The 27,553-nt window shown below is 45.3% G+C and overlaps 2 protein-coding genes across 5 annotated transcripts in view; one reads left to right on the top strand and one right to left on the bottom strand.

Moving 5' to 3' along the window:
• The window catches only part of AK7 (adenylate kinase 7), a 1,456,966-nt gene extending 1,452,428 nt beyond the window's left edge, over positions 1 to 4,538 (bottom strand). Inside the window, exon 1 of the mRNA XM_069637722.1 lies at positions 3,944 to 4,538. Within this exon, the coding sequence (XP_069493823.1) occupies positions 3,944 to 4,039 (96 nt within the window). The 5' untranslated portion in view covers positions 4,040 to 4,538. The remainder of the gene's footprint in view (positions 1 to 3,943) is intronic.
• Positions 4,539 to 4,605: 67 nt separating this feature from the next.
• Positions 4,606 to 27,553, top strand: part of PAPOLA (poly(A) polymerase alpha) — a 1,157,717-nt gene continuing 1,134,769 nt past the window's right edge. For 2 of the 4 annotated variants that reach the window (XM_069637718.1, XM_069637721.1), the window contains exon 1: positions 4,606 to 4,813. In XM_069637718.1, coding sequence (XP_069493819.1) covers positions 4,806 to 4,813 — 8 coding nt within the window. In that variant the 5' untranslated portion in view covers positions 4,606 to 4,805. Of the gene's footprint in view, positions 4,814 to 5,176; positions 5,301 to 27,553 lie in introns of those variants that run through there. The other 2 variants (XM_069637720.1, XM_069637717.1) reach the window with 2 other exon arrangements.

Genomic DNA, 27,553 nt, shown 5'->3' on the forward strand with positions numbered 1-27,553 from the left:
AAACTTACTGGAAGTAGATTTTAAGTCATATTAAAGAAATAACTGGGGTGCAGCTACCATTCGATCCACTAGTGGTGCTCTTGGGGGAGGCAGTCGAGGGATGTTATACAAACTCGGGGCCCACAGCTACACTTATCACTCATATGTTGAGGGAGTCCAGGATTACAGTTGCACAAGCATGGAAAACCAAGGAAGGACCTATAACAGCCATGTAGTGGGTGAGACTGTGCGGAGTGATGGCTATGGAGAAGGTGACAGCAATAGCCCTTGGCTCATACTCGAAACATTTGAACACTTGGCTACCTCTGTATGAATTCATGGACGATAAGGAGCAGATGTTCTTCAAGCCTAGATTACTCCGTGCAATATCTATTATTTGACAAACATGAACATTAAGCCGAGAATGCGGTTCAACCAGTTGAATTCTTAAAATAAGAGGATAATACTTTTTCATCCATAAAGTTGGGGTTTGTTCGGTGGAAAGAGGGGTTGGTTTAATGGTTACTAGGCACGGGTGTTTAAATATGAGCAATGGACTTTAACTGCACTGAACCCCAGATGGGGGTAGAACGAGTCGACATGAAAATAATGTATGCTTGTTAATATTTTTTGGTTATTAATGCACTCATGTCTACATTGCTCTAAAAACTTAAATAAAGTTGGTAAAAAAAATGTAGTCCTAGTAGGGTCTTGTCAAAATAAAAGGGCCTATACTAATAAACTTATTGACAATGCTTACTTCTAAATACAAACAGTGTGGAAAACAATGTTATGCAAAAGAAATTTGTTCAAGAAATGATATGTCAGGATATTTGAGCTGTTGGCTCCCCCTTCCCCACGTTTTCAGCACGGGACAAGGTGGCACACTCGAGCTTAGCACCCACTCTGGCTTCTCTGGCACGAGGAAGCAGTTCAAAACCTCAGCATCAGGGCATTCTGTGCCGAAGATTCCTTGCCATTCAAAGTCTCTTATTTCAGAGGGCCTAGAGCGACATATAAACATCAAAGTTCCTTTCTTCTCAGGACTGAAAATGCACAAATTCTCAAATTATTTACTGCTCACCCTGGGTCCCCTTCCGTCTGGCTCAGACCTACTTCTCTCAGGATTTTCACATGCAGTTTCTCAGGTGATTTACTGTTCTCAACGGGTGCCCCTCTGCCACGCTCAGACCCACTTCAACACAATGTTCTTAATTGATCTCCCTCGATCGAGCCATTTCATCTAATTTTCCAATCCTTCCTTTTCTACATCAAAAAGTCAAAGACTTTCGATTGTGCACAGGATTGTGCTTGACCCGCCGCAGGACAACTTTGATTCACAATATATTTCTCTGTACAACACTTTACTTTCCCTTCTGCCACCTCTCAGATGGATACCTTACAGAGACCTTTGATTGAGCATGCACACGTTCCCATACCACTCTGTCAATAATATCATATCCTTTCCAAGTTCAAACATTCCTCAGCAATTCAACTTCGCTTGCTTGCGTCTTTCATCACACACGTTTTAACAATGTTTGTTCCAGCGCTTGGTATACATTGTTGCTGCTTGCAACCTTGGCTTCAACACAGACCAATCTTGTATCAGTCTTCCCAACTCGCTGGCTCTGTTGATTTCTATGTTGCCTCTTTGTTCTTGAAGCCAAGGACGGTACCATGGTGGCTGCTGCTTCTCTCTGACTCGATTAGTCATGTAGGAGGAGTGCAGGTACCTCCGACACACAGTGCAGGATTCTTCAGACTTGTCTCCGGGCCTTAACTGTCAAATCTCGGGGTCTCTTGAACATAACGGTTTCTTTCCAGAAAGGTCAAGGGAATTTCCCTCCTTGCAAACCCCTCGTAGTATGCCATCTTTCGTCCCTCATTCAGCTGCTGTTTCGAAACTGCTGTTTCTTCGTGTGCTTGGCATCGCTCATAGTGTGCTTTCGTGCTCTTCCTTTTATCTGTGTGGGGAAGCTTAATGGAAGTCAGGTGAGAGTGTTGGTCAGTAATTGCCTTCCCTCGCCTGACCATGGTATTGGGACACATCAGGTATACTGTTCGGGCGTTAGTCTGTTTTCTGCCAGAGCGGGCTGTCATTGTGAATGTGTTTATGTAGGAAAATTGGATGGGGGTAGAGTTCCTACATACCCTATCTGGTAGGATGGGGTAAAGATGTTGCAGGGAAGGGGACACTGAGTCTCGCCATCCGGTGTCCCAATCACACTCCCTGAAGACCCCTCACCCAGGTGATCCTCCTGCACTGGTCCAACCCCAGGAACTGGATCCCCAAAAGCAATAGCTGTGTCCTGGACACCTGGATAAAGATCCCCGGGGACAAGCGGGTGAGACACCGGATTTCTCACAGGTAGTTGGATGTGATATCCACTGACAGTGGCACATATCACTTTGAGATGTTGTTATCACGTAGGGCTGGCTGAGTTGTCTTTGTAATGATTTCCTACTCAATACAACGGTCATCAATCAAGAAGCATACATGAAAATAAGTTATTTTATTTTCTTTCTACATAAACTGTTTTTGCCTGTCTGCTCATTCATTTTCATTTGAGCAGGTAATCTTAAACCAGATATTCCAGCAATGAACATAAAGGAGTTTCTTCTCTTTCAGTTCTCTGTAGCTATTTTTAACGCCCAAATAGCAGACAACATAAAATGGTTTTATTCTGTTCTCTTTATACTTGAGCTGGCAATTTGAACTACATATCCCAGAACAACACAAATGCCTTACTTTGGTTCTGTTTAGAGTTACGTTGTGTGGCGACAAGGAATGAAGAGACTGACCAAGTGGTGCCATGGTGATCGTTATAGACCTTCATTTAACAAAAAAAAAAAAACTATCCGTCCTTAACGCTAATGGGGTTTCCCTACACAAACTAAAGAAATGTGGGTGCGTGTCGGGAAGTCTGTGAAAGTCCAAATCAAGAAGTTTGGGTGCTGACCGTGCCCCAGGAGAATGACACCCTTTTCCTGGATGCAAAGTGTCTTAAAGACGCCAAATCTTCTCAAAGTAAAAGTTCCATTAATATTCCAAGCTTTACTTGCAAGTACACCAGAGGTCGACAGCTAGAACCGGCCTGCATGGAGGACAACGTATCCTACCAACACGTTAGTAAATCTGCTAGAGCCACTATTAGGAAGGGAAGCTGCTATAGCTTGATCAAAATATTTCCACAAGTCACTGCGGACTACATGCACAGTTTAAATGCCACTGCAAACAAGAGTCTGCACAAGATTCCCACTGCCCTAGCAGGTAAAACTGAATGAAATGGGGGCAGTCCAGTGCATGAGTTGTATCTTCATGGGCATCTTTTTTTAGTTTGTACCACCTTGGGATGGTATTACTAGGTTAGCTCCACTGTGCATCCTTTCCCGTCCTTTAGGCAGCTCCCAAGGGGGAATGCCGTAGGGGTGTGTGGTGTAATGTAGCTACTGCTGCTCGCCTCCACCACAGCTCTCCTTACTTGTTTCTTTGAGTTCCTTTTGGATCCCATCCTCTTTGCCAATGTAATAACCGAAAAACAATTAGATGGTAGTTCACTAGCTGTGAGCATTTTTGTTAGAACATCCAAGTAACTTTATTATACATATATAGTACATGTATGTCTCCAGTTAATCTTAAACTATATACAAGAGCCACTCACCATGGGCCATCCTCATGTACTCCAGCTAAGGCCCCTAAATGACACATTCAAACACTTACACTCCAAACGCTGATCAACGTCTTCCTGAGCTATTAGTCACACACGACATGACGTCATTCAGAAAGTTGCAGTATGCTTAATTTGCTCTGCTGTGTCATTATATTATAAGAAACCTTATAAATTCACGGAAAAACGAACCCTTGACAACGTAAAAACGCGATAGCTCCACTGTGCGATATCTGCCCGATGGGCAAAGTGAATGTGTATATTGCATATAAAATGTATGCGTGCACCCCACTCACCTTGCCAATGTTTTTGCAAGTATAGGTGTCCAGGTGGTTGAAGAATACCCGTTTACTTCTCACGACGGATTTATATTCTTCCCCTTCCTCCGCCATGGTAACGTTGAGTAGTGGCTACCTAGCAGATTCGTTACTAATGCAAACACCAGCTGCGGACTGGTTACCAGGAGGGGCGAGCGCAAACCAAGGATATTAAAGAAAGACTAACAGAGAACTACTGACGGTCGATAGGGGAGGGGTTGGCGGGACTGCGGTGTATGGAGGGAGAAATAGATATAAGGGTACAGACTATAATAAATACAGCATATAAATATTGCACATATGTACTTTTAGAGACCTATGTCGAGAAACCCACCGCATTGTTCGACAGATGTGGAAAAGGCTAAACAGGTCCCATTATCAATGCATAAGTACCCACCCACATCTCCGGAAAACATAACTGAAAACAGAAATAGGATTAAAATAATCGTTGAATTTCAATGTCCATATCCTGCAAAATGTAGCCCTAACGTTCCTGCAAACCAGTCATTGTACGTCTTGTATTGTGAATTCGGAGATGAAGACTTCAATTCCCTTGATGCAGCTCCCAAACACTAAACGAAAAAAGACGTGCATGCAGCTGACAGTGAGGGTGCGTAACGTGTTTGCGCAATGGCGTTCTAGAAGGTTGCTGTGGTAGCGGGGGCCGCCATGTTAGGTGGATCAGCGGCAGGGTTAGTTTAGGGGGAAGAGGCGGTCGCGGCAGCGGTGGGAGGAGGTGGAGGGACAAGCTCAGCTGCCCCCGGGAAGCTCCGCGTGGTGATGCGCTGGGGCTCCGCGGGATAAGTCTGGCAGCCGGGCCGCCTGCGGCGGGGGACACATCATGCCGTTGTAAGTGTATGGTTCTCTGGTTGGGTTCTGTCATAGTCGGGCGGCACTGTACTTATGTTTTAGTTTGCTTTTGCATTACAGCTCGCTCTAGGAAGAGTAAGCAGACAATTGGCCCCCTCCTCAGTTATTCCCCGTTCCCGGTTTGTACAACCTCCCGCTTGGCTCTTCCACGTGACTTCTTGACATATCGAAAACATTGCGGCCTGCCAGCAGCAAATGCAATTCTTTGTCCGCACGTTTCCTATGGGGCCCTTGGCGCGGAGCCTGCACGCCACAGGAGGTGACATCATACTCCTTGTGTGTTTTGCTCTGAGAGTGTACACACTCCAAGTGTCCAGGGTCCGTTAGTCAATTGTTGACATTTCGAGATGCAGCACTGGAGGACCGTTGAGCTACGTGTGATGTGATGCAGAAGTTGCATGCTTGGACAAAAAGAGTTGTTCGGCTTCTGCAGATCAACCGCTTGAGGCATGTGGATTGTTCATAGGTACTGTACTTCCCTCAAAGGGTGGTGAGCACTCAAGATCGTCAGCATCATAACAAGTAAATGTATGTAACTACGAGACAGTGAAATGATGCGCGTATTTGGGCATATATTCATCTTCATACGAAAGATCGATAATGTCAACAGACTTGTGAAAATTATCCTTTTAAAAATGAGACTGTGAAGTCACGCTTTTAATCTTTTTGTTTAGCGAACTTTGTTGACATCACAAGTCCTCAAACTATTGCCATCATCTCGCAAAGTACTTCATTCATATGCCAAGTAGTTTAATCAAACGAGCAGAAAACACAATTCAACCGGAGTGACAGGTTGTCTGTGCAGTTGCACTAAAACTGCTTCTACTGATTTTTACAGACAGGAGAGGATTTATTCCTGATCGCCGCTCGTCTACCTTCATGGTCCCATTGCCACTCTTGTTATGCAAGTCTCGAGTCCTGTGTTTGGTAGGGGGCAGGGAGAAGTTAGGAGAGCTTATCACTTCAGGGACTGTGGCTCTCGACGTTTGCAATTTCCAACTCCCACGATCCACCGCCATTGACTTTGCTTGCAATGGCTGATGGAGTTGTAGTGCAAAACGGCGGGTAACTCAAAAGTTGCAGACCACAGCTGTGCTAAACGAGAGGTCTGCACAGTTGGTTGCATGGCTCTCCGTATAGCTTCATCGTGTTTGCCGAATAGAATCCAGTGGAGCCGTCTGGGAATGTGTGCATTTGTGGGTGTGGGGGATCACTCTTCACCTTTGCATATGTAATTTTCCCCTGGTTCTTACTCTCCTGGCTGTGCCTATTCATAGACAGTTTTCCACACTGGTACATTATAAGATTGCAGTGGAGTTTGGAGGTGTTTGGGTTGGGCTTTCTTGTAGAGGGAGTCTTCTGATTGGTGTTTTGGATTCCTTCCTGGTCGATCTGTTGCTGATGTGTAGGTTTTCGGGTGTCAGCTTCTTCGAGGAGTTCTTCTAGGTTCTGCCTTGGGCTTTTGTTTTCATCGGGTTCATCTTCCATGAGCTGGGGGTGTAGATTGGAAGTTGTTCTTGCTTTGGTGATATAAGGTGTTATCGCATCAGTTGTGTGTTTGTTGTTTCTTGCGTTTATCCTTCTTCTGCGTGTTTGTGTTGGGTAGTTTGATGTTCCTGCTTCTAGCGTTGGGTTGGTTTGCTCTGGTGACCAGTTGTCAGCGAGGTAAGGGGTTATTTGTCTCTTCTCTCAGTTGGTTCTATTCTTGTTCCAGACTGTAGGATTGCGTTCTGTAGTTGTGTTTCTTTGTTGCTGTTCGGGAGTGTTTGTTGCTTCTTCTCTTTTTCTTTCCCTCGGAATGGGTCGTTTGCACTGCATTATAAGAGGTTGTTTGGTCTTTGTTTGATTACTGATGCCCAGTTGGTTCTACTTCGGTCTGGTTGTCTTGTTTTATAGTAGTCGGTGTGGAGGGCTGTCCGCTAACAGTTGGGGCCCTGTCTGTGGGTGGTATTTCCGGCTGGCGTTGCAGACTCGTTCGGTTACTATCTTGAGGGGTAGGGGAGGTGGTTAGGGGTTATATATTCGGTGTTCTCGGTGGCTCTCTTTAGTGTCCGTCTCCCTATCCGTGGTTCACTGCAGTGAGCAAGCAGTGTGGGCTTAAGGAGGATATCTACTAGTTGAAGGGTGGTTTGGAGGCGTGCAGCTAGGATATATGCTTTTATGAGGCGTGAGCCTCTAGTCGGGGGGGGCAGGGGGGTGTCACTCGACTGTATTCACTGCAATGCAATTTGGAGATAGAACCCCTGCTGGGTTTGAGAGACCTGTCTGGAGGCCTATTAGTGCAATCTGGATAACACTTAATGCAATCTGGACATAGAAGCCCTTTTAGATTTGAGAGACAGGCCTGTTAATCAACACATTATGCAATGCACTCTAGACACAATAAAAATGTTTGACATTGTTTTTCAATTGAAACATATTTTTATTTTTTTGAACATTTACAAGTCGGTGGTACATTGGTTGGGAGGAGAGATTGCATACGTAATTTGCCCCTGGTTCTTGCTCTCCTGGCTGTGCCTATTCAGAGACTGTTTTCCACACTGGTACGTTTTGGGTAGTCGTGAAAATGCTTATGGTATGTAGAAACTTGATTTGAGAGCTTACTTCCCGCTTGCCACCAAACAAATTAATACCAACGAATTGCTGAGGTCTGTTGGATGCATCCTTAAGTGTACAGCATCATAGACCCCCATGCCATGTGCATGTAGTCTTATTTAATTAAGAAATGGTCAATTGAGCGATCAATCTGTGGCAGATGCAAGGGAATAAAAAAGTAATTTAAGAAGAAATCTTGTTTTAAAGACTGGGAAGCTACTACCAGTCATTTAAGTGGCCTCAAAAATTATATTTTCCTTGCAGGTATTGTGTATAGCTATTATAGTACACAGTTATATCTGCTAAGGTGTCCCAGCCCTGATATGCAGAGATTTCGACTCCTGATGCGTACTAATCAATTACCTGTAAGAGCCACTCATGGTTCACAATGGAAACTTGCTCATGACCAACTTATGTGCTGTATCTCTAAAGTAGTAGGTGCATTAGAGACAGTGCAACACATGCTCACCTTATGTCCAAAATTGGAGTCCCTTTACAGGGCTCGTTATAGTCGTTATTACCACCATTTTTAATGGGTGGCGACTACCCACTTCTGGAATATGTGTCTTAATTCTTCTGAAGTTCAGATTATTGCACTGTATAACGTTTGGACTGTGGCACAACAACTGTTTGAATCTTTCAGTGGCAAATGATGTGTAAACAAATGAATGTGGTGATAATGTTTGGAGTAATTTATTCCAATTACAAAGAAGTGCCTAGTTGAAAACAAAGCAAATGTTTTAACATGAAAATTATAGGAATCTCCAGTATATGCCTATTTAGAAGTTTTGTTTTATTAGTATTAACATGTATATTTGTATATTTTTATTGCCTTTTTTGTGCTAATGTTATTTGTATGTAGTGTTAAAGTTCTTTATGGACTAAAATACAACTAAATATACTGAGTCCCATTACTAATGGAACTATTTCAGAAGAGAGTAAAATATTAACAGTAAATCAATTGTTTTTGTAAAATTGTTTTCATAGTTATTTATGTGCATTAAATATGTATGACCTCCTTTAGAACAGGCAGTGATAAGTTTCTTCCTGTAGCACTGGACATACTACCAGTCCAAACATATCCATGAAGCAATGCGGCTATAAGGCTTTTTACTTTGTTTCCTAATTTTTGTAGGGATACTTTTTACTCCCTATTTTTTGTGTAGGAATATTTACCAATTTCTAGGGAGTAGAAGTGGCTGATGCACCCCTTATCTGTAGGGCTCATCGTCATGATCACCTTGTGGCTTGCCGAAAAAAAGAACTTTGCGCTAATTTACAATTGACTACAAAAAGGAAGTTTCCTTAATTAAACAGTATATAATTTGGCTCCAGTTGTATACATTGTCTCTGATAAAGAGGTAGAATAGTTTTCAATATGCATGTACTATCAAATCAATCCCACATTTTTGGAATCTGACAACTAAGTATCTTGACAATTATATCTCATTACAACTTGATCCGATATCCGAGAATGTTTGGTCCACATCATTTTCTGAACGCTAGTTAACCTAAAATTCAGGATATAAATGCACTAATCTGCTCACCCGCGGGGTGCGGTTACTTGGGGCAAGAAGAAAATAGAGCAACTTAGAACATCTACAAGTCTCACGCAACCGGTCCCGATTTTTATCTAACTGCACTAAACCACAGAGCTGAATGACTATTATTTCTTTATTTGCATTTGGTTTAAATAAACCTTTACAAAAAAGTGACAAGGATAAAAAACAAGGAAAGAGATGCACAAATCATCTCTCGATCTGAATTCTTAAAACCATATACATGTAGAGGAAAATTGTTGTTGGATTTAAAAAAAAAATAGTTTTTAGCCTAAACTCTCATCAGTTTTTAGTATATATTAAAATAGTTCCAGCACTTAGAAAATTATAGATCAACTTGCTAGTAATATGTCTATCAAGCAGTTTAGAAATTGCACACAATGACATTGTATCTCAATCTAAATACTTTAATACATGTACAAATTGTATGTATAGAAAAAAAGTATTTAATTTTCATTCATATTGTTTGATTTTGACCTTAACTCTATACAATCCACGGTATATATAAAAAATTATTCCAACACTAAAAAAATTGTATAGGCCCGCTTGTTGTAAAATTCAATTCCAAAATTGACATGTTTAAATAGAATTTAAATCAAACACTCAAGTAATGTAGTAGAGTTTTTAGTCCTCAGATATTTGAATTAGGCCACAGATGTTAGTTAAAAAAACGTACCACTGCGGATCCAAATAACATGTCCCACATAATAGATTTACTCTTTCCAAATCGGTTACAAATCTCTTGAAATGGCAAATTCATTTGCACTTAAGAGCTTCACAATTTACGAGCTTCACAATTTACTAGCAAGTGTTTCAAGGTTTCTTTCTCGTAATCAATTTGACAGAATCCACATTTTGGAGAGCAATTACCTCGTCCTCTAATTTCAGCTAGCTAACGCTCCCGTCATGAACACATTGAATATCTCATGTACCCATTGCGTACGCTCATGTCAGGAAACCTGATCAAATGCGATTCCGGTGTACCTAGTTTCTTATAATGTGAGATTAGGTAATAGTATAGTTTAGATTTCCCCAACCTCGACTTTGTTTCTGCCCAGTCTGCATATTGCAATTGTTTAACATGTATGGGATTATTAAGAAGCATGTGTATTTTTAGTCCCAATGAGGCCATTTTGGTCTGACAGAATGACTGTAAAGTTAAGCGAACAGTTGATTTTGAATTTCCATTTCTAAGATTGGTGCTCAATACGTCAGTCAGGTTGCTAGTTAATATAAGCTTTCTAAATGAAGACCTCCAACGCCACTCCACAACTGATTTTAAAGACTGCATACTCAGTTCGTACCTGATTGCAATTATAGGCACTGACTTTATGTATGACACTTTTCCAAACTTGTAATTCAGTTTTTTTTGTAGATAAACGTTGAACCATTCAGGGAATAGCTCTAAACCGTAGACTATTTTGGGGACGACTTTTACATTGTAAAACCGCAATAACGGGACTAGTGAAAATGTCCCAAACTTTATCAATTTTACGCATCATTGCAATTAGACCTCAAACCCTCTGTTAAAAACTGTCTATAATGGAGTTTTAGGTTTTTGCTGAAAATCGGAAACCCCAAATATCTCAACATACAATGCTGGGCCAACTTTTCATGCTTACTAAACCACATATATCCTATCAGAGTTTACGACTACTCAATCTCATAACTGTTTCGAGTTGTTTTTAAGGCCATTAAGATTGATATTAAAGGAATGTTACTATCAAATGTTGAAGTCCACGGGGCGTTTGATCTGCAAGTAAAAGGTCATCAGTGTAAGCACACCACGCAATTCTCGTTTCTTTGACTATTGGGGGTGCATATGATACGTTATCCAAACAGTCCCCAGCGTCTGAAACATAATGATAAAAAAGGGTAGGGGCTAAAATACAGCCCTGTCTCAGCCCATTAAAGATGGGAATAGGGCTCGATAGTTGGCCATCAGTATTTAAACAGACATGAATGTAAGAATCTTCGTGAAGGTGGAAAAGAATGTACAGAATTTCCACAGGGATCCCCGGTCCATGTAACTTGGTCCACAGTATAGACCTGTCTACGAGATCGAAAGCCATGGCTACGTCCATGGCCACCACATAGACTGGTGTAGCCCCTTGCTTCCATGCTTTCTACTATAAGAGAGTGACTAACAGACCTCCCACTTCCGTCCCTACTCTTCTTCGGAAACCGTATTGCTGAGGTGACAGAATTTCTTTGTTGGACGACCACTCCTCTAACTTCTGCAAGACCAATCCTGCAAAGATCTTCGAGTCAGCGTCCAGGATGGCGATTGGACAATAGTTCTGGGGTTCCTTTCTGTCTCATTGTTTGTTTGAAAATAGGGATGAGGTCTGAATAATGCCAAGTGGCTGGAATAATCTGTCGTCATTATATTATCAAACAGAATCGACGGAACTCTTGACCAAAGATCGGGCTCTCCCTTGAAGAGAGCATTCAATAGGCCATTTGGACCCACTGCCCTCGATGAGCTTGCATTTTAAATTTGTGTCTGAATATCCTGAACTGGGAAAGTAAACTTCCAAGGAGTGTTTTAGTAAAGACCAATGAGTATTACTCTTTTTACTAGAATAAATCTTTCTGAAATGTCCTTCCCACACTCCTTCGGGATTGGTGTTGACTGCACATATATTTGGGTTCCTTCAATACTGTTGACCAGCAACCAAAATTGTTTGGCCGAGCTGTTTTAGTGCAGACAACATAGATTCGCTATCCTTCTGTAACCAGGAGGATCTAAATTCTATGTGCCAATTCTTATAGTTCTTTTTCGCTTTCCTCACCCCCTCTCATTTTTTTCCTCCAAAGACAATCCTGAATTCCACAGTTTCCGAACCTGCTGATTGCATCTAGTTTTGATTTGTCCAACTAAATTATATTGATGTTTATGCTTTACCTTTCTCTGGGATTTCGGAGGCTAAATTAAGACCCTAATTGCTTTTCCAATAAAAGGAGTAAAGTTATCATGACTGATAAATTGTTGTCCCAGCGAAATCCTCCACAAAGTAATCGTTCAGTTTTGAGACATTGCTGCTATGCCATATTATTCTGTATTTCACAGAATTCGCCATTGTGTTTGGAGTATAATCCAATATGGGAGCATTTCCGACTTCAAAATGCCAGTCTAATTTTAGCATTCGATGATCGCTAAATATTGAGTTTGTTATTTCGAAGTGTGAGGATCTTTCCCATTATAGGAGAGACATACATATATAGCCTATCAATGAGGACTGGACCCCATTTTTCCAGATGCAAAGATCGCTGGGGGCGTTAAAAGTCCAAATGCTGAGTGTAACCCCGAATTCAAAAATAATCATACTCCAAAGTTGTCCCTGTAATTTGTTTTTGACCAGTGCCTGTAGGCCCTTCTTCATACCCTCTGTCATTACCAATATAGGTACCATGACCCTTGCCTCTCGCGAGTCGTATAGGATTGTAGAATTTAAATCTCCCATTATGGCAATCTGTAAGCCTGCGTTTGCAGTCACCTCTTCTGTTATTAGATTATTGATTGCCTCTATGGTGGCCTGTAAATTCTTGTGTGGCGGCCAATAGATGTTAATAATTCGAATATTAGTGGCACCACCAATCTGGCGTTCCAATATTATTGCTAAGGCATTATGTGTAATATGTATTTTTATTTTCATGCAAGAATCATTTTTAATGGCAATCAAAAGCCCTCCCGAAGGATGTCCGTTAGAAGGCCTCTTAGCCGGTTTACTGCACGTCTCATAGCCATCTAAGATATAGGGATTGACCATCCATGTTTCTTGGATACAGATGATTTTACATTTAGTCAAGCTGTTACACAATTCTTTGGAGCTGGTTAAATATCCCTGCCCTCTCGAATTCCACGAGAGAAGAGTATTCTTTTGGCTAAAGGTCGGACTTCAGACTTTTTAATTGGGTGATTGATTCCCTGAGTGACAGTGCTAGCCATCTCCAGCTGGGCTGCTCCTGGGGGGATTGCTAGATTCATGTCAGTTGGTTCTTGTTCGCCCCCTCCTAATTGGTATTGTTCCTCGCTCGCCTGGTAGCATTGCTGCTTACTAGAGAAGAAAAAGGAACAAACCAAACTGACTACCCCTCTCTCTACGGCCTGTCGATAACACAGGTGAAAGTGCAATGGAACTGTTTTATATTTTTACAGTCCCACAGACCTTTAGTGAGCCAGTTATGTGACTGAGTCCGATGGATACAAAATTGTAAATCACTTTAATGGTTACATAAAACCTTGACATAAAAACAATCCTTGGATAATTCATTCATCCATCACACCTTTCATTCCAATTCATATATTATATGGACTAGGGGTTAAACAGTTTACAATTTTTTAAGCATATTGGCTGTTTACAGTATGCATGACAACAGAAAACACATTGGAATTTCCTTTAGGTCGACATATGTTTCGGCCCTTCTTTCAAGTACCATCGTAGTCTGCGATGGTCAATATGGTGGGTATTGGGCCATCTTCAGGACAATCGTGCTTATATTGAACTTTAATTTCATTCCCCTTTTCCTCATAGAAAACGACGAATCTATGGTCGACTTGTATTATTGCAGACCTTGGAGCTGTAGATCTCTCGTGATCCGCTGTTGTTAGTTTGATTTGGTGTCATCCACGACATCCGGTAACATGCCTGTGCTTTCGTCGGCGGTGTCGAGCTGTAACACGGCGGCGTTCTCTTAGTCGTACGCGCGGTTACAGCGGATCACGAGAGATCGCAAGGAAAGAAAATAAAGCCTTCTGAAGAGTCAACCACTCCCTTTTTACATTCGGTTCCAGATACTGGAAAATACGAAAGATATCCGGCATCTACAGCTCCAAGGTCTGCAATAATACAAGTCGACCATAGATTCGTCGTTTTCTATGAGGAAAAGGGGAATGAAATTAAAGTTCAATATAAGCACGATTGTCCTGAAGATGGCCCAATACCCACCATATTGACCATCGCAGACTACGATGGTACTTGAAAGAAGGGCCGAAACATATGTCGACCTAAAGGAAATTCCAATGTGTTTTCTGTTGTCATGCATACTGTAAACAGCCAATATGCTTAAAAAATTGTAAACTGTTTAACCCCTAGTCCATATAATATATGAATTGGAATGAAAGGTGTGATGGATGAATGAATTATCCAAGGATTGTTTTTATGTCAAGGTTTTATGTAACCATTAAAGTGATTTACAATTTTGTATCCATCGGACTCAGTCACATAACTGGCTCACTAAAGGTCTGTGGGACTGTAAAAATATAAAACAGTTCCATTGCACTTTCACCTGTGTTATCGACAGGCCGTAGAGAGAGGGGTAGTCAGTTTGGTTTGTTCCTTTTTCTTTTCAATAAACCTCCCTGTTTACATATCTGACCCCCCGAGAACAAAAAATTTTGGGAGGACCCATTTATATTTCTTCTGCTTACTAGAGAAGCCTGCACTAAATGGTAAAATATCATATCCTAATTTGTTGTTGCTCCTTAATTATAGCTTCAAATACGGAACAGTGTGAAACACCAGTCTGACGTGGTCATATCTTTCTGGATGTATGAATCTACCAATTTTATATCTTCACTAGACAGGGTTTTTAAGTGGGGGATTTCATTCAATTCAACAGTGATAAAACCCCCCTCTATTTATCGAATCTGGGCCCCCTACCTCAAACATGAAGTGTAATATTATACTACGGTCATCTGGATAGCAGGGAGTCCTCCATTGTACCCTATTAAGTCACTCTCAAAAACCCATTTAGGCCCTAACGCCCTCCCTTCAGTTTTGTTCCTTTCGTCGTGTCCTTTCTTTTGGAGATCCATACTTGATGCAGTGGAGTTTGGCCCTTCAAGAGATTCTGGACGTAGTACTCCTATATGTTATGTTATTTTGCACTTATATAGCGCCTTATATACCATTGGTATGGTCTGAAGGCGCTGGTAGGTTGAAAGCCCTTGGGAACCGAAGTTCTGGTCAGTAGAGGGAGTAGAGAGAGTCCAAAGGTGCGTGTGCGCATCCGGTATGTGTGCAGCTGGTGCGGAATTCCTGTGGTAGCTGCTTCCTAGCGGTAGGTGTGGTGGCTGAGAGGTCAGGAGTATGTGTTCGATCTGGGCGGAATTATCCAGACCGAGAGTGGCAGCGTTAGGCCTGAGGAGAACGCCTGGCTTGGGGTGCGAGACCAGCAATGATTACTTAGAGTGATGGGGAGTGAGCGGCAGATGTTGATATGAAAACAGTTATACCGAATGGTGTCATAGTATCTCTGTGTTCTAGTTGAGTGGTGGTGTAAGGAGAGAGTAAGCGTGGGGTGTGATATGAGGAATGCTCTTTCAAAGGATCCATACGTTCCAAGGCATAATACGGATGTCATGCAATTCTGCAATTCGTCCGCTCTCCACACTCGTCCGTCAACCGCATTAATCCTCTACACACTTCGCTCGCCCCCTCTTCACGCTCGCCCCCCTCTTCACGCTCGCCCCCCTCTTCACGCTCGCCCCCCTCTTCACGCTCGCCCCCCTCTTCACGCTCGCCCCCCTCTTCACGCTCGCCCCCCTCTTCACGCTCGCCCCCCTCTTCACGCTCGCCCCCCTCTTCACGCTCGCCCCCTCTTCATGCTCGCCCCCTCTTCACGCTCATCCCTTCTGCTACAAGAGAGACTATTGGTCACACCTTCTAAGTGCAATTGGGTACCCTTCTAGGTGCAATTGGGAACATTCAACCAGTATGGGACAGGGAGTGGACCATGGTCCTCCAGACAGGGCGCTACGGCCACAGGTCAATACCAACCAAGAGATCAGCGAAGAGGCAAAGGCAGGTGTAGGAACTCCACCCCTAGAGGCTCCCCGGCCTCTGCTCAAAAATGACTCGCCAGTCTGGGTCCCCTCTCATGCTTCCCCGGTCAGGGGACGAATAACCTCTTTGGGGAAGGGGTCACTTCGGACAAGTGGGTACTCAAGACCGGGCTCACGGTTATTGCATCGAGTTCCACCGGCCACCTCGATACCGTTCACCAACATCCAGATGCCTTTCGCCAGAACACCTGATAATTCTGCTACAAGAGGTGGAGCTCCTTCAAGAAAAGGGCGCAATAGAAGTCGTCCCTTTTCTACAGGCAAACAAGGGTATTTATTCAGTGTAATTCCTTGTACCCAAAAAGAATCTCGACATGTGCCCTTTGTTAGACTTGCGCCCAGTGATCAAGTTTGACAAGCCACAAAAGGTCAGTATGACTTTGCAGGTAGTAATCCCACTGCTAACACAGGGGGATTACATGGCAACATTTGATATGAAAGATGCCTACTTTCATATTTCAATGTTGCCAGCACACAAAGTACGTAAGGTTCATGGTAGAGAAAAATCACTATCAGTTGAAGGTCCTTCCCTTCGGCATTACCTCAGCCCCCAGGGTGTTTACAAAGGTATTAGCGGCTCACCTGCACAGGCAGTCCATTCCAGTCTATCCTTACGACTGGCTAATAACAGGGGATTCGTATGGCACATGCATATCTAATAAACAGAAGATGGTAGATCTCCTGTATCAAAGGTCACACAGTATCGCTTTTTAATATACTGCTTTGGGTGAGGTTGTTGACTTGTGGCTCGCCGGCCCACAATGTGACAAAGTTAATGCTTCGGCAACACATTCAAAAAGGTTGGACAAGCCTGATCTAGACCATGGGTATACACCCTGCAGCACTCTAGATAGTTCAGTTTATGACCCCCATAATTTCATTGACTATTGAGTAGACTGGTAGGTATTGAGTCCATGATTCCGGAGGGCTGCAGGTTATTGATAAACTGTTAAAATGCTGAGTAAATAAGAATTTCCCAGTTGGGCTGCACTTTATAGTACAATATTTCCTATTGGTAGCTTGAGTCCAGACAATGTTCAGTGTACATATGCCAGTCGTGGTAAATGCGGTGGAGATGCTAAATTTACAGGGCCTAAATCGGAGGGATACATTTATTTTCGCACATTTAATATGCTGATGTGGTAACCTTCCTTTCGCACTGAAGGCACGCCCCTATATGCTCACACCAGAAAAAATACAACCTGCTAGGGGGAAAAAGGCCCAAAAAACTCTTTGAAGGAGTTTATTTCTACAAAAGGTAGGTGTGCCAGCAAAGAGCTCTGCTGCCCAAGAACATTTAAGTGAGAGGTTACATGCAGATGCGTAAAAGTAGGTCCAGCATCATCACCGACATCACATATAGTGAACCCCTGCGTGGCTGGTTGGTGCGACCTTATACATGATAGGCCTACTCCATATGGGATGCCAGGTCATTGGTCTCCACCCAGTCCGTCCTACTTCCCTCACATGCAGTTTGTTGGGCTCATCGTCTCCAGGGAACCAAGGCCGAAGAAACAACCAGCTACATTTGCAAATAGTGCTACTTCTATCATTACCCAGTGCACCTGGCAGGCTCAAAGACTGGCATGGGAGGTGCCTCACGGTCACGCTAACCCACACACACACATTTCACTCATCCCAATCGCGTCTCTTGACTTCCAAGGCTTCCACCCTCGGTTTTGAACTATCATTTATCCCTCCCTGTACCTCGCATTGCAAATCATGCTTTCAATCTTTTATGATTGATTGGTTTATGGTCGGTGGTCTGGGGGAGACTGATATCTTGGAATTCAAGGGTCTCAGAACTGGGGCAAAGGCCATAACTCGTGGTTAGCTGGGTGGGAGTCGGAGGCCTGCTTCGTGGCCCGTCTGTGAAAACTCGTAAACCAAGGCATCAAGGACAATCTTGTGGCTTTGCAGGGCCATTCTTTCTTAGAGCAACATATTGGCAACATTTTTAGAACAAAAGAGTCAGCGTGGGGCCCCTCTCACCAGCGCTTGAGTCTATTCAGATAACCTCTTCTGGCTTGCGGCCTGTGTTTAATGTGCTAAATACTGCTTGGCCATGCAGGCCCTATGCTTCGACCATGACTACAAAATGGCATCTACTTACATGTGAGTGCTATGTCTTAATTGGGCTAAATCATGTATAATATGATCGTGTGGGGGCTCTTAGGCCGCCCCCCCCCCAGCTCCCCCTGGGCTATGTTATCCTCCCATGGGGCTCGCTTCACCCTAAAGGACCTAGGGGGGTGGGACAGGACCGTTCCTTCCCAACATTCCCCCCTTTCGTTACTTCTACAGTAACATACTCCCCTCTACACATGTGCTAATTCTCCCGTTTCATTGCTGCCTCACATGGTGGGGTTCCCTTTCGTGGTATTCGTGCCCTGCACACGGACCGCAAGCTCTCCCTGGTTTGTGCCTATTCCTCGGGAGTACAATTCATATAAATGCATCCCCATTGCCTGCTAGGTCTACCCATAGTTTTTGGAGTCAGGGGGAAGGACAATTGTGGTATGATATAAGCAATCTACTTGTGGGATGGGGATCATGTGAGGGATGGGGTGCTCGGTTTGTATTACACTATTCTTTTTGTATTGCAAGGTACTTTTGGAACCCCAATTGACACCATCATTGTACTACTAGGCACTGCTTTGGCACAACACCGGAGGCCCATTTGGCAGGTGCAAAAGATGACCAAGATGAACACGATTAATGTTTGCCAGGACGGGGCCCAATCGAATGCAACATAGAACAATAATTTACTTGGATTCCTCCTTTTTTCATACAAACTCCCAGAATGTGTACGGCTGCAATTGAGACGACCCATTCTCTGCATGTTCGGGAGGTACGAATGTTCATCAAGAATCCCTGATCTTGTGGCACACACCTGCTATCCGCATGTCTAGGACGTATCTGTTCTGCAGTGTCATCTGTCTTGGGGCACACAGCTCGACCTTTATGTTGAACCCATGCTCTGTGTCATTTGCCAACTGGACCAGTTCCCAGTGTACTCTCTACAGCCATTTTGCATTGTCTGCAACCTGTATTCCAGGCAGCACAAGCAAGGCGAAGGTCTCTGCCGAGCTGAATAATGTGTACTCATCAGGACTCTCTCTGAGCAACGCGGCTGAGTCGTTGGATAAATTGTTTGACCTTTTATTCCTCACAACTTCTCATATTGCCCTTTTCCGGCCAATATGAAATTATGGCGGTTGTAACTGGTTCTGTTCCTTGAATGCAGGAGAAGCGGTCGGGGCTGTGTCGGGTATTGGCTTCCGTTGCATGTGTTTTTATGGGATTGCTAATAGTGATGAGTGCAGCGTGGCCAGCGAACAGTAGCCCCTACATGATGGTGGGATGTACAAGTACGCTTGTTGGCCACAGACCCAGTAGTAATCCTCACAGCTGCTGTGCCCTACTTCAGGTCTGGAGTCAGGAGTGTCAAGTTGCATTTTTCATTAGCCAGTGGAAGCAAAGTTCATGTGTTTCTTCATGGTGATTTTTAACGCGCATCATGCTTTCTGGCGGCCATTCTGATGTTCCTGATGCAAGCAGCACACAGTAATGTTGCAGGGCCTGGACTAGTGGGTTAAAACATCGCACACCCTCCTCCACTCGCGGATACTGCTTTGGCAGTCTGTCATAGATGAGAAATATGTTGGAGAACACAATCCATTCAAAGAACAAGTTACTTACCGGCTGGTAACTTTCTTCGGACTGGATATTGTTCCAACGTATTCCTCATTGCCCTTCCAGCCTAACCCTCAATTTCCCATGCCATTACAGGTTTCGTTCCAACAAGGCTAAGTGCAGTCAATGCTGTATTATGGGAACGTGTGCCACCCGTTGTGAGGGGGGGGAGAAACACGAACTGAGGCTACAGGCGCTGTGCGTGCTACTTATAACCTCTGAGGGACTCGACGCAGGGCACCCTCTGCCAAACATTCTTTCCAAAGCAGCACAGCTGTGGACATTACATGTCATAGATGAGGAAGACGTTGGAGGAACATCCAGTTGAAAGAACTTTACCAGTTGGTAAGTAACGTGTTCATCTATCCTTTTCTGTAATTGTGTTCCCTTCTATTTGGATGTCAAAAATAAGGGCATGTGTTCCAAGATATTATGGGAGCCCTGCTCTGGCCACGAGCGGGGCATCCGCCCCTCTTGCCTCCATCACCCATTGTTTAATATTTCTTGAGCTTGTCTCGGTACAGTGGTTGTGCCCTACACATATACTTCCCCTCCTATTAATAATGGTGGTTGTGTCTTAGTGCACTTACGCCTTTGCTACCGTGCTGTGCACACTGCCGCGGTTTGTCAGAAAAGGTCAGTCCTTCATCCCCTCCCTCCTGTCAAGACAAATTACCTCTCCCCCCCCCCCCCACTTACACATACCACGCTCCAAAACACACTACTAATCACACGACAACCCTCCTCCCTACACAATAAAAACACAAATAAAACAAGCTAAAATAAAATATTATTCTCGACTTCACTAACTATTCAGGGCTCCTACTTATTTCCTTTTCTCCTGTGTTACACAATATATGTGGTACCACCTTCTCCCCTCACTTGGGAAGGCTCCCTACAATTCCATTTTCCTTTCCTTGATATTCTCCTTAAAACACTTATGATAAATAAAACTAACCACATCCACGCCACACCAACAATCTGAATTCCCTGATGTTCACTCTCTTCACACCTTCCCATATACCCGTCACCTACTTGTTTTGACTTGCAAGTGTATACTCTGGGTGTGCGTCTTCACCAAAATTCTTCTGTCAGTGTTTTCCAACACCAGCCTGCACTCAGTCCCCCACCCACCCCCGGAGAAGCGGCCTGGATTCCTCTGCAGGCACAGGGGGCGGTGGGATCATCTCGGGGTCAGCAAATGAAGGCATGCCCCAAAACACTCACACCAGAAAAATGCAACCCGCTAGGGAAAAAGGCCCAAGAAACTCTTGCAACAAGTTTTATTTCAACAAAAGGTAGGCGTGCCAACTCACTGACATCATTACTTCTATGGAAAACCTGTGTGGCTGGTTGGTGCATCCCTGTACATGGTAAGCCTTCTCCATAGGGGATGCCAAGCCATTGATCTCAGCTCAGTGCGTCCATCTTGCATCACATGGGGTCTGCTGGGCTCTTCATCTCCAGGGAACGAAGGTCGAAGAAACTATTTGCTTCATTTGCAAATAGTGCTACTTCTATCATTACACGGTGCACCTGGCAGGTTCAAAGACTGGCACAGGAGGGAGTCTCGGTCACGCTAACACACAAACACATTTCACTCCTCCCAATCGCGTCTCGACCTCCAAGGCTGCCTCTCTCGGTTTTGAACTATAATTTATCCCTCTGCACCTCGTCTTACAAATCATGCTTTGTGAAATAAAGGTGAGACGACAATACTTTTAGATCCTTGATGGTTGATCGGTGGTCTGGGGTCGTCTGAATTTAAGGGTCTTGGAACTGGGGAAGAGGCAGGGGCAAAAACTCGTGGTTAGCTGGGTCTGTGTCAGAGACCTGCTTCGGCCTGTCTGTGATAACCCGTACACCAAGGCGCCCAGCCCTGTCTCCTGGCCTTGCAGGGCACATTCTTTCTTAGAGCAACATATTGGCAACACTTTTAGAACAAAAAAGGTATGATATTCGTTATCGCCAGCTTCGCTGCTTCAGAATTATTTTTTCAGCAGAAGGCGCTGTGCTCTAGGTCGTGGCGTCGATTGTCCCTCGACGGGCTCCGTACCTCATTGACGTCACTAATGGTATAAATAGATTGAAGATGTTGATCACAGATCCTCACCGCGTTTGTCTCTGGTGCCTCGGTTCTAGTCATCGAACCTGCGACTGTGGCTCCTGTCCGTCCATGACGGAGAAGGCCCTTCGTGAGAGGAAAGGTAAACTGGCGGTGGGGAGGGAAGCTTCCAAGGCCGCCTCGAAGGGTTCGGCTAAAAAATATAAAAAATCGAGCGATTCAAAAGAATCGGATCGTCATAGACACTCTAAGAGATCTTGAGCTCATAGTAGATTGAGGCGTTTATCTTCCTCTTGTAAGAGAGTGAAAAGGAGACATAGATCTCCTTCGTCATCTTCCGATTCATCGACCGAAGTGGTACGATGCACGACAAAGTCGGATTCCCCTAGAAAATGGGAGGAATTTCAAACAAAGATGATGCAGGTATTTGAGAATGCGGCCTCGACCCCCTCAAAGAAACCTCAGAAGAGCTGTACCCCTGTCGCTCCATTGGACGACAAAGGGAAGTCGGGAACTAATGTGGTAAAACCCAGTAGTATGGAGAAAACTCTAGTCGACGCCAAGTCGTTGAAGACTCATCGAGAGTCGAGTACCTCTCCGATACCACATAAGAAGTCGTCAAACTTCCACAACTTCGTCCACACCATCGGCGCCGGCATCTTCGACATCGAAGCCAAAAGCGTCTTCGCCTGTGTTGAAGCCTTCATTGGGGTCGTTGAAGATTCCTTTGACACCTTCGAAGACGCTTTCCATTCCTTCGACGAAAACTCAGGAGGAAGAGAGGAGATTTACTCCATTACCAAAATCAGACTTGAAGTCTGTGTCTTCGATTTTTGAAGAATCTGGCTCTCAGGATTAGGAAATCTCTCCTTTTGGAGTGCAATATGACATTAGACAAGTTCCAGAAAAACTTATAGACCCAGAATCTAAGATGAGAGACCTGTGCGAGACTCTGCATTCTGCTAGTGGCATTGACACGTCACCTGAATTAGATTTTGCTGTGCCTGACCCTGCAGAACATGCAGATTCAGGGTACAGAAGTCTGATGAATAGAGTGATAGAATATATCGGTTGGGGTAGAACCTAATCCACTTTTGAACAGGACGATATGACGGACATAATTGTTCGGGGTCCTCAGAAGGATCCAGTTCTCCCCTTCCATAGGGCACTTCAGAGAATATTGGAAAAGAACTGGGAAATTCCTGAAAATATTGCTGCTGTAAACATGAATTTTCCCAAAACATGTAGACCGTCTAGTTCTGATCCTGAATATTTAAACGGACATCCCACTCAAGAAAGTCTGGTTATTCAAGCAGCAACTACTTAAGACAGACTGCATATCTTACTATTCCCCCCGGATAGAGAGGATAAAGTCGATGCTTGTGCCAGTAAAGTTTTTACTTCGGTAGTATGGCTCTTAAGTTGTACCCTGGCCAGGTTTACCCATACCCTGTGGGAATGCATTTCGGCCACGGCTGATCATAGTCCGGAAGGCGAGGAAAGGGAAGGCTTCCTGAATATTGTCAAAGACGGGAAGGAGGCAATGGGGGAATGCCTCCAATCTGGACTAGATACTGCTGATGGTATCAGTAGATCCATGGCTGCAAGCACTGTACTATGCAGATTTGCGTGGTTGAGGAAGTCGGGGTTTGCACCAGATGTGTAAGCCAGACTTCTCAACATGCCTTTTGATGGCTTGAGGCCGTTTGGTAGTAAGGCTGATGAAAGCCTAGAAAAACTTCAGACCTCAAAAGCGGCAGCTAAATCTTAGCGCCTCCATGCGACAGCCTCAGAAACCCTATTCGGGCTCATCTTCCTGGAGGGGTCGTTCTTTTCTTCGGTACTACTCCACTTTTGGTAGAGGAAGAGGACAGGCTTTTCAAAGAGGCAAAAGAGATGTCCCTCGTGCTGGACGAGGAAGAGGTGTGAAACCAGCCTCAGGATCGGCATCTTTGCCCTCAGGCGCTCCTGCAGCCGCCTCCAAATCACTCTGAGACCTTGTTACACAAAAGGTAAGGATCTCTCAGCATCTGTAGGAATGTCAGGGCATTACCTCGGATGCTTGGGCACTGGAAACAGTAGCTCAAGGTTACTGTCTCCCCTTCCTAAAAAGGCCTCAGAACCATCCACCGGGAACCAACTGTCAAAATTCCAGATCCGCTCCTGTTGTAGGAGATTTTAACCCTGCTGGAGAAAGGTGCTATAGAACAAGGGTTGGTACTCCCCATACTTTCTCATCCCAAAAAAGGACGGAGGATTGAGACCCATCTTGGACTTGAGAAACTTGAACAAGTGCCTCAGGAAGGACAAGTTAAAGATGGTGACCCTTTCTCAGATCCTTCAGGCTCTCCAACTCCAAGACTAGTTGGACCCGGCGTGCCCAGATACGGACGGGGTCGCGGACAGGGGGCCCCGGGCCGCTCCTCAGCTCTGGAGTAACCAACGCAAGCGCCGCGGCTCTGGGTGGAGCATGGGCCCTGCTGTGGGCGGGTCCGGCCCCGCGGGCGGAACGGACTCCCTATACCCAGATTGCCTTGTGTGCCTCCTGAGAAGGAACAACATTCGCTCATCGAGGACGGTGTCCTTTCTGGTAGGAGAAGCACCTTGTGTGAGACCTGAACTGCATGCGCCCTGCCCCGTTCTCCCGGCCCGCCGCTTGAGGCATCCGGATTCCCCTGCACGGCCCTGGGCGGTCCTGATCGGATGGAACCCCTACTGCTGGTAGCGGACGCCGTCATAAAGAAGGGGGGGGGGAACGAAATGAAAAAGTAAATGTGCCGTTGCAGATCCTGAGGCCGGCTGTGAACGCGACCGCACTGGGCACCAACGCCGGCGCGCACAGTACAGGCCTGCTGTGGACGGGTGCTGTGGGCTAACGAGGGAAGCAGGGTGGGACACTGTGTACGACCCTGCTTGATGAGTGCGCGTGGGCCCCCGAAGGGAAGCTCCTGTTGAATTAAAGGCTCTCCACGCTACAACGCTCGCCCCGCGCACTGTATCTTCCTCAAACCCACGGTCGACAGCACCCTTGTAACACATCACGGCTTCTGGATTAACTACTGCATCAGGCCCACTCAGTCCGAGGCGAACCACCCCTCAGTGACCGCCTACGATCCTTACTACAACAGATATTAACAAGTGGACACCCGTGTGAGGCCTGGGGAAAAACGCGCTCAAAGGCAGGAAGACCGTGCCGATGGATTCCTTCACAAACTCACAAGCACCCTCAGAGGTCTCAGGCCCATCGACAACAGCTGACCTCCCTGCTACGGAGGACTCCCAAGTTTAACCATCTTTTGACGACAGTCCAAAACGGATTCCTGGCGATAAATGTCAAACTGGATGCTATTGTCTCCACGATAGGCTCCCTCAAAGCCAGGGTGGATAAGGAAAGTGCCAGAATCACGGATGCCGAAAACGGAATAAGTGCAAACGAAGACTCTACCCACCAAAACACTCATGACATTGCTGTCTTGAAAAGCGAAATGAACAAACTTCGTGATAAGTGTGATGATGTGGAGTCGAGGTCGAGAAGGAACAATATACGCATTGTCGGCTTAGCAGAATCCTTTTGCAAAGGCCCGATGGAGACGCAAATTGAAGCCCTTTTGAGGACCCTCCTTGGCGCTGACTCCTTTTCTCCACAATTCTTGGTAGAACGAGCACACCGCACCCTGGCCCCACCGCCCAAACCTGGGGGGCCCCCCTGCACGATAGTGGCAAAGCTTCTAAATTAGAGACGGACGCGGTTTTGAGGCTGGCAAGGGAGAAGGGCCCTTTGAGACACGGCAACGACAACATACACATATATCCGGACTTCTCCGCAGGAGTCCAAACCCAGAGACGTTCCTATGAATCCATCAAACGGCAGCTGCGGGTAAGACGGGTCCCATATGCGCTATTGTTTCCAGCAAAGCTACGCATACAACACGGCGGACGTACGCACTTCTTTGATTCTCCGTCGGCCGCACTGGCCTACGTGGCGTCCGCTATTCCCCCTACCTCCTGGTAGAAACAAACCTGATCAAAATCTTCTTCAGCAGCCGGTATAGTAATCAACATGGCATACTGTCCGACCGCAGCAATGAACCACCTCCTACCTCCAACGAATCGTTCATTCTCGTCTCACCTAAGAGAGGCAGAACTGTTCTTTTATTTGTGCTTATTATTCTCCAACAATTGAAGACAGCCGGATGAGATGCGTTCGGCTACAAAAGCGGTGTTGCAGCCCTCGCCCCCCTCCACGAGTGAAACCACAGGGGTTTAAATGGGGTTCATCATCAAGTTGGGCCAGATGGTGTGGGTGGGAACTGGGAATCTGGGTCCGTTTAATCGGCCAGAGGTATGGTCGTTCAAGTTGAAAGCCCCAGTTGGGCAAGTTGGGAAGCAGTCAGTTTACGGTTGTGTTTAATGTTAAGAATGCAAGTCGTGCGCTGATCCCCCCCCCGCCCCCACCCAATTGTCATCCCGTCCTCCCAAGATTGCCTTTAATCTATCGACATGGCACAGAGACCCCATACTTCCAGCGGGTTGACACTTAAGCTGCTAACTTGGAACATCAGCGGTCTGAACAATAGAGCAAAATCCAGCAAAGTGGGGGCATACATCAACAGGCACCGCCCGCACATAGTAATGCTTCAGTAGACCCATGCTCTGCGAGAGACTAACGAGAAGATCTTGAAACAATGGGGTAACAATAGGTTTTATACCGAATACTGGTCACAGAACAGAGGTGTCCTCACACTAATACATCCATCGCTGGGGTTCGTCCCCGAAAAAAGTAAAACCGACCCGTTGGGTAGATATGTAGTGGTGTGGGGCACAGTGGCGGGGGAGAGATTGCTACTGGTCAACTCCTATGGTCCAAACACGGACGACCCCGAATTTTATGCCCATCTCCTCAACGAAATCGATACAACTGACACATGGGTGCTGTGGGGTGGAGACTTTAATACTATCCTAGATGTGCTATTGGACAGGTCCTCTAGTGGACAAAGGACACTCGCCAGATCCGCTAACACCATCCATCAGGCCCTACAGGACAGGGCGCTGACCGATGCCTGGAGAGGGGTGCACCCTACAGACCGTCAATACACTTTCTATTCATCAGCCCATGACTCTGAATCCAGGATAGACTACTGGTTCATATCCGTTCTCCTGCTGAGCTCTGTGGTGAGCTGTGAAATACTCCCCTGTACGCTCTCTGACCATTCCCCAGTTACGCTTGAGATATCGCTCCAGAATATTAAACGACCGTCCCCGTGCTGGAGAATGCCTCCAAATATCCTGAAGGACCCTAACGTGGTTGAATCACTGCAAATTGAGATGGAGGAATTCTTTCAGCTGAACACCGGGTCGGTGGGGAGTGGGCTACGGTGTGGAAAAACATTTAAGGTCTGGGTGAGGGGTAATCTTATGTCTAAAACTACTGGCCTCCTGAAAAGTGTCAGATCCAACCTGTATAAGAGCGGTTGCCCCTTCTCCCCTATCCTGTTCGCACTCACTATCGAACCAATGGCGGCCGCAAGCAGAAGAGAACAAGAATTGAGGGGCATCAAATTGGCTGGCAGCTACCATCTATCTCATTATATGCGGACGATGCCTTACTGTATATACGTAAACCGGAGAATAACTTGGAACCCATATTGGCAGTAATACAGGACTTCACTCTACATTCAGGGCACAAAATCAATACAGCCAAATCTGAAATGTTCCCATTGACAAAATCCACCCCTTGCCCTTCACGCACACACGGTCTAAGATGGTCCCCTGATTACATCAGATACCTGGGGATCCTTGTATCTAGAGACAAACAGTCACTATATATAGATAACTACGAATCCATGTTACAGACGATCCGCACCAAACTCCAAATCTGGACCAGGTTGCCCATATCACTGGCTGGTCGGATAGCGGTCCTTTAAATTGGTGATCCTCCCCAAACTTAATAATGT

Source organism: Ambystoma mexicanum, chromosome 14 (assembly GCF_040938575.1).
Source record: "Ambystoma mexicanum isolate Mex_15411 chromosome 14, UKY_AmexF1_1, whole genome shotgun sequence".
NCBI lineage: Eukaryota > Metazoa > Chordata > Amphibia > Caudata > Ambystomatidae > Ambystoma > Ambystoma mexicanum.